Genomic DNA, 7,690 nt, shown 5'->3' on the forward strand with positions numbered 1-7,690 from the left:
CAGGGAGTTTTCAAGGGAGCGCCCAATGCATTTCTCCAAGACAAGCAAAATTTCTCAGGGACTTTCTTTTTCTTTCCCTAATAATACCTCTCTGTTTTGGTTTGTGCACTGGCTGTGTTTTCAGAGTGGGAGTCTCTGTGTTTTACTGCTTTGTTTTGCTGGCTTTATTGGTGGTTTTAAATTGCTTTCAAGTTGTGCTGGAACTCATAGTGGAAACAGACCTTTGAAGAGATTTGAAGAATATTTCAGGGGTTTCTCCAAGGAGTAGTTCTGGGGAATTTTCTCGGAGGTGTGGTCCACCACACGCATTGCGACAAGGCTAGGCCAACACATTTTGGCACCTGACGTGGGGTGCAAAATGCTTCCCCCCCACATATTCATTAGCTGGGGCTATTGGAAATGAAGCCTCCATCATCAGAGGCAGTATATCTCAGCATATTAGATACTGGGGACAAACCTGGGAGCTGAGCATTCCTGCCCTGCTCTGCCTGCGAGCTCCTCGGAGCGAGTGGGGGTGGGGGCAGAGGCACTCATACCCCTAGACTTTGGGGACTTTGGGCCCCATCCTCTTTAGTCTGTCCTGGGTGGTGTGGTTTGTGCCCTCAAGAAACTATGTGCTAAAAAATGGTGCTTAACTTGCAGCCAGGGGTGGGTGGGCTCCAAAGGCCTTTAGGTCCAGGCTCACAGGCTCCAAAATTACCTAGGTGCATGTCTGCGGGGGCCCCTGACTGTCCTCCATTGGAAACAGGATGCTGGGCTAAATTGGTGTTTTGGTCTGATCCAATTTAAAGATGCAAAACTGACTCTCTTAGGCTTGATGGGGATCTTGGACCTTTCTGCGGATTAAAAGAGCCGAGACGTGGCAGCCTTTTCTATTGGCACTCTGGATGAATAATTGGTGGCACTTTGATGAAAATGCATTCTGAGATACTAGGATATAAAGCACATTAATGGTTATGGCAGGTTATGTGTCTTCATTATCCAATTCCAGTCACTTACGGTAATGGAGAAACCCAGAGTATGTGAGCATACAGCAAAAATTTACAATAAAATATGCAGCAGAGACTTTTTAAGGGCCTTTTCTCTTGCTATTTGTTTTATTTGCATATTCAAACCCTGAATAATGACTCCTTAATTTGGTTGCCTATATATAATATATAAAGGCAACTAGCGATGAAAGTTATTCTTGGCTGTCCGAGGTTCCCACCACCCCCATTGGCTGAACGTCTGTGAGGTCATAGAATGTTCACACACATTCCGCCTGCTCTGGAGAGGAAACATCAGCAATAGAATATTGTCACACAGTGTGGGGTCTAGGAGGGAAGGAAGAGGCCCTTTTAAAACTGGGGGAGCCTTGCTCGCTGGGCCACGGGACAGGATGGTAGGGGCCGCTTTGAGGGCTAAAAGGGTGGGCCGGAAAAGATGGCAGCGCAAAGCTGAAAGATATGGATGATGAATTCCACACAGGTCTATGATTAAGCGTGCATCTTGTACTATGGGTGATGAAAACAGAGCATTAACAAATGAATATTCCAGGCTTTTTATGCGACGATCTGAGACTTAACAATTGCTAATTAATTATGCCTATCACTGCAACACAGGTCATTAAAGAGATTTCTGTTCATCTAGAAAGTGAAGTGTTGTTTCTCAAGGTTTTCTGGAAGTCAAACGCTCTGAACCAGAGGCCCGTACTCAGATGTAGCAATTGGGCTGATCAGGGTTATTCAGTGGGTGAAGGAAAGGCATTCTGCATGTGGGCAGAGGATCTGTGTTCATTATTGCCTGGTATTGAGTTGCTCCTCTACTGAAATGAATGGAGGGGGGCGGTTTTATAGCATATTGGAACCCCTGCACTCACTCTGGTATATCCTACACAGAAGGTACATTTTGATTGGAATAGCTTGGGGTTAGGTCTCCACCTTCCTTTTCCATAACAGAACTCAGAGTGGGGTTCTAAAGCTTCCAGCATTTGCATCAATCTCTAGGAAAGATTGGGGTGGGGGGAATCCTGGAGATCTGAATGACTTGATATGGCATTAAGAATTGGGAGCGGGTGGGGGGAGAGGAATCTCTAGGAATCTCTTCGGTCAGAGTTGGCAACTCGAACTCAGGGTCACTCAAGGAAAATGATGGGAAGTAGATTCAGGACAGACAGACGGGAAGACTCCTTCATGCACTGCCTCACTAATCTGTGAAACTCAGTGCCACAAGATGTGATGCTGTGATAGCTAAATGGAAACTGCAGATTCAGGGGTGGTCCACCTCTAGCTACCTAGCAACCCCCAAGGGGGAGGGCTGTTGCCTTCATGACCCACTCATGGGCTTCCCAGAGGCATCTGATTGTCCACAGCGGAAGCAGGACATTTTGACACGATTCATCAGAGTTCTTAAATTCTTGCAAACCGCCCCTGCCCACCCACCAACTATAGATTAATAACCCAAACTGAAGCCAAATTTCCCAAACTGGAAGCAGGAGGGCATGGAGTTGCACAGCTGCGGGTTGTGCCTCCAAAGTATTTCCGAGGATGGCAACGTTCGGCAGACATGTCCTGCCACCGTTATGCACCATTTGCTGAAATCTGCACTAACAAGGCCTGTCCTGGCAACCGTCCAGGACCCCAAAGACTGTGTTTAATTTGAATGCAAATTTACAAGGATTTAAGTATCTTAAAATAAACAGACGCTGCCAATCGTGTGGCTCCATCTCCCTTGACAGATGCGTGGAAATTGGCGAGCAGAAGATGGTTCATGGTTGTCAGCGGCGGACCTGTGGAATGAACCAACTTCCCCCTCTCGGGGACTCAAAAGCTCATCAGACCCTCGTTTGCACGGCCTCCTTGTCTGGTAGCACCAACGTGATGGGGAAGAGGGTCCCTCGTGGGGACGGGAAGTTTTGTAACTCCTTGGTCCCGAACCGTGGTGAGACGTAATCTGCGAGGAAGCGGATGTTGAAGAGCCGGCCAATGCAGTAGACCAGATTGTCCACCACGGTGCATTGGAAGCACGCCGGGAAAGGCATGGGGTTGTTCGCACACTCGTACCAGAGCTTGGCCTTTGCGCTGCAGCGGTAGACGCTGATGCCCATGCTGCGGTTCAGGTCAAAGCGGTAGATGAACCCGTTGGCCGTCACCATCTCGGTGGTCCGGTCCTTGCCTCCGCTGGTGAGGGTGACCTTCCAGGTGTCTGTCCGGCTGATGTACTTCAGCAGCATGTAGCGGAGTGTCCCCCCTGTGACGTAGATCTCTCCGTCGCAGACGGTGGCCGTGTGGGCCACGGCAAAGGTGTCGTTGGGCAGAGGGGAGGCAAAGGTCCAGCGGTCCATCCGGGGGTCGTACCGTTCGACCGTGTACAGACACTCCCCGCCGATGGCATAGAGGTAGCCGTCCAAGGCAACCAGCTTACACTGTGGCCTGGCTTGGTTCAATGGGCAGATCTCCCGCCAGATGCTGGTCAGGGGGTTGTAGCAGAAGACCCGTTTGGAAGGCTTCTGGTGCTTGCCTCGGCCTTCGCAGCCAGCCACTACAAAGAGATAGTTGAACATGCCACACATGGCACACCCCCTGGAGACCGCTTCCATCGGCATGTGCGTCAAGGGGTGCCATGTGTCGGTCTGGTCGTCGTAGTAGCAGACTCTGCTGGCCTGCTGGCCGTGCTCCTGGGAGCTGACGTCGGCTACCGTCATGTACTTCTTGCCCCGCATCCTCCTCTGCAGGATCTGGTCCCGCTCCATGGCGTTCAAGCGGCCATAGATGGCGTGGGTCCGGAGGACTTGGAGGTAGTTGTTGCTCATGACCTTGTACGCCGCCTCGCGGAGGCCGTCCAGCTTCTGCTTCTTGGCCATGCACAAGACCTCGTAGCAGTTCCCCAGATCCAAGTGGACATTGACGGAGGCCTCGGGGCTCAGCGGGACTTGGAAGAATTTGGCCCCGGCCACAAACTCCACGGTGGGTCCCTCCCTTGTGTCAGTTTGGAGGCTCTGCATGGATTCCACCAGTGACGCCACAGAGCTGGCGCGGAGGGGGCTGTGAGGCGGAGTGCCACGGCTTGCTGAGCTGGAGTCCCGAGACCCAAATCCTTCCATCTGCACCTGAAGCTCTGGGTTTTCTACAATTTTGTGGAAGCTCTCCTTCCGGCTGAAGACCCGTCCTGTTTCTGGAGGCTTCTGGGGAGCCTTTGCTCCGGCACCCTCCGTTTCCCATGCTTCGGGCTCCACAGTTTGCTCATCGCCCGGCTTTATCGGAGGGCCGGAAGGTGTGGCTGCCATGGCTTCCAGTGCCGGTCTGTCCTCATCTGCTGCTGGGGAGCTGTGGGCCGGTTTCTGGCAGAACTGCCCCTCGGGGTCATTGGGCAGGCCGATGGTGGATAGGTCGTGGAGGGGCTGGGTGCCCCGGGGGGCGTGCGAGGGTCTTTCCTTCAGCACCGACTGGGAAACGGACTGAACGTAGTAGTTGTAGACTTTGCCTCGGAGGGGGGTCCCTGGTTGCCCGGAAGAGCCCTCTTCTGATGGCCTTTCCGGGATGACATTCTCCTCCACCTGCACTTGGGCAACAGAGGAGAACGTGTACGCAGCACTGGACCGCGGGCAGGTCTGGCTGATGGCCAGCCCCAGGTTGGATGTCGCGCGGAACACTTGCTCCCCCTCCTGCCTGGCCTGCGTCTCCGGCGCTCCGTTTGGACCCCTGCCCCCCCTCGACGCCTCCTCTCTCCCTCTTTCCAAGGTGGGCCGGATCCCGTCGGCAGGCTGCAGCTCTGGCCCTGCTTGTTTGGGGCGGGCTGCGGTGCAAACATCGGGTTCCCCAGAGCCCGGCCCCTCGAGGCCGCCGCCATTTGAACGGGGGGCGTCTCTGCCTTGGGCGAGCCGAGCGGGGGACGTTGGCCTACCTTCGGACTCCGCCGCTGAGGCCTGCGCCCGGCTGCCCTGGCTGCCCACAGCCCCTGCGGCGGCGTCTCCCTCTGTCTCTGGCATTGGGCGCTTTCGGTCTGGCTGCAGTCCGCTCTCGGGGTGACTCATTGCCTCTCGGCAGCGCTCCACCTCCTCCGCCTTCCCCTTCGGAGCAGCCAGCCCTCTGCCGACAGGTGTTCTCGGCAGGCCACTCTCTCTCTTGGCAGCAGCAGCAGCAGGTCCTTCGAGGGCTGCAGGCTGTCCGCCCCCTCCTCTGGGCTGTTTCGCTCCAGGGCCGCTGCTGACCTGTCTGTGCCTCAGCCCCGGCGGTGCCTCCCCTGGGCCCGCCCCACGGCCATCCAGGTGCTGGCCGGGCCCTGCAGCCGTCCCGGGGCCGTCGGCTCCCACCTCGCCGCCTCCTTGGGTGCCGGCAGAGACCCGGGACTTGTAGTACCGGTATGCCAAAGTCAGCAAGAGGAGCGCCGCGGCAGAGAGGGCCAGCCGCCCGGCGAGCGGCATTTCGGACGGCTGACGGTCCCCGCTTAGTTCCAGGCAGGTGAACATTCTTCCATATCACGCCGGTGCGCAGGAATGCGAAAAGCCTGGGATTAATGATTGCCAAGCGAGGACAGACTCCAGGGGGATCAAGGCCGGCCTCCTGTGACCCTTGGGAAGGTGACTTTTACCTGTTGGCAGGTGGAAGAGAACACGCTCTGCTCCCAGCCAGCTGGTGTCTGCTTACCTGAGGAGGTTTGCATATTTGAGCAAGGTGGGCCGGGCCGGAGGGAGGCGAGAGACAAATGCAGGTGCCCGGCCAGCCAGGAGCTCTCCAGTGGGGTGCTGGGTGCGGGGTTTCTTACGCTTAGTACACACAGAGACGATGAGGAAGTAGGAAACGGGTGCGGGTGTGTAAAACGAGGTTTCCTAAAGCTGTCAGGAGGCGGCACCTGTTTTCCCAGGACAGGTTTCTTTCTCCCGCCGCCTCGCTCCAAGCCACCAGCTGGCTTTCCAGGGTCTGGCATCAAAAGAGACCTGCCTGGGCTGTAGTCACGGGGTGGAGGAGGGTGGGTGGGCTGTCCCAAGGGAGGTCTCAGCCTCCCTCCCAGGAATGTTCAGCTTTTGTTTTTTGAGACTCTAATCTCAAAAAACTCGTCTTTCCCCCCATTATACAATAAGAGGGGAATATTTCATAAGAACATCAGAACAGCCCTGCTGGATCAGTCCCAAGGAGGCCCATCCAGTCTTAGCAATAGCACTAGCAATAGCACTGACATTTATATACTGCTCTCTAGCCGGAGCTCTCTAAGCAGTTTACAATGATTTAGCATATTGCCCCCCAACATTCTGGGTACTCATTTTACCAGCCTCGGAAGAATGGAAGGCTGAGTCAGCCTTAGCATCCTATTTCCCACAGTGGCCCACCAGATGCCTCTGAGAAGCCCATAGGCAAGGGGTAGAGGCATGCTCTCTCTCCTGCTGCTGTTGCTCCCCTGCAACTGGGATTCAGAGGCCTCCTGTCTCTGAGACCGGAGGTAGCCTATAGCCCTCAGACTAGAAGCCATTGATAGACCTGCCCACCATGGATTTCTCTAAGCCCCTTTTAAAGCCATCCAGGTAGTTGGCTGTCACCACATCTGGCGGCAAAGAATTCCACAAGTTCTTGCTAATGAGTGTGAAGGTGCTGGGATAACTGACAAGCATTAGCTAGGGGTGGTTGTTGTTGTTTTTAAATTGTATAAAATCTAATTGCATTGACATTTAATCATCGAATTTTCAGCCAGAAGGGACCTTGAAGGGTCTCCTAGTCCGACCCCTGGGAATGGCTCTAGCAGCCTTGACAGATCCCTCTAGTGAAGGCTACCTCTAGTGAACGTAGCCTCTAGAGCCTACCACTGCATGAGGCAGGCTGTTCCACTGGCAAACTGCTCGGACAGTAAAGGAATTCTTCCCAATGGCTAGCCTGAATCTGCTTCCCTGAAATTTCAACCCACTGGTTCTAACCCTGCCCTTAGAAGCAACAGAGAGCAAGTCCCTCCTATTGCAACTGTACACTCAAGGCTACCTGTAAACATATTAGGAACCTAAGCAGCTGCCATATACTGAGTCAGGCCCTGGGTCCATCTAGCTCAGGATTGTCTTCACAGACTGGCAGCGGCTTCTCCAAAGTTGCAGGCAGGGGTCTCTCTCAGCCCTCTCTTGGAGATGTTGCCAGGGAGGGAACTTGGAACCTTCTGCAGGCAACATGCAGATGCTGTTGTCAGTGTGGGCCCATTCCCTCAGGGGAATATCGTGCAGTGCTCACACATGTAGCCTCCCATTGAAATGCAAACCAGGGTGAAGCCTGCTTAGGAAAGGGGACCACCCCTGCTTGCTCTCACGGGACCAGCAGTCTGCCCCCTTGCTTCTGGCTCTTCTGCCCACCCCAAGGCAAGATGTCTTCCCTTCCCACTGTTGGCTGGCAGTCAGCAGGGAGCAATGAGATGAAAGGTCTGCTCCCCCTGGCGCCCCCCAGCTCTGCACGGCCAGCCGGATTCTCTGGAGCCCTCCCTGCCCCTTGGCAGCAAATTAAACGATTGCTTAGTGGAAAGAAACACAGAGAGGAGTTGGGGGCTGGAGGAGGAAGAGGAGGAGGAGGAGGAGGAGGAGGCCACCAGGGCCGCGCGTGAAGCGAACATCCAAAGACAGGAGAGAAATTTGAACGATAATTGGAAGCCGGGGTTGTGCTGCGTGCCTGGCAGTCTGCGCACGCCGGGTCACGTGAGCTTTGCCGGGAGACGCCAGCGCTTGCAAGACGAACAGGTGAAGAGG

The 7,690-nt window shown here is 54.8% G+C and overlaps 1 protein-coding gene across 1 annotated transcript; it reads right to left on the reverse strand.

Moving 5' to 3' along the window:
• Positions 1-1,072: 1,072 nt before the first annotated feature.
• KLHDC7A (kelch domain containing 7A) lies at positions 1,073-4,989 on the reverse strand. Its single transcript, XM_053280604.1, has one exon. The coding sequence runs from the start codon at positions 4,964-4,966 to the stop codon at positions 2,813-2,815; it is 2,154 nt and encodes a 717-aa protein (XP_053136579.1). The 5' UTR covers positions 4,967-4,989; the 3' UTR covers positions 1,073-2,812.
• Between the last annotated feature and the right edge of the window lie 2,701 nt (positions 4,990-7,690).

The sequence above is a fragment of the Hemicordylus capensis genome, chromosome 16 (genome assembly GCF_027244095.1).
Source record: "Hemicordylus capensis ecotype Gifberg chromosome 16, rHemCap1.1.pri, whole genome shotgun sequence".
Taxonomy (NCBI): domain Eukaryota; kingdom Metazoa; phylum Chordata; class Lepidosauria; order Squamata; family Cordylidae; genus Hemicordylus; species Hemicordylus capensis.

Excerpts from the sequence above, each read along its gene's own strand:
- KLHDC7A (XM_053280604.1), bottom strand. The coding sequence starts at position 4,966 with ATGCCAGAGACAGAGGGAGACGCCGCCGCAGGGGCTGTGGGCAGCCAG.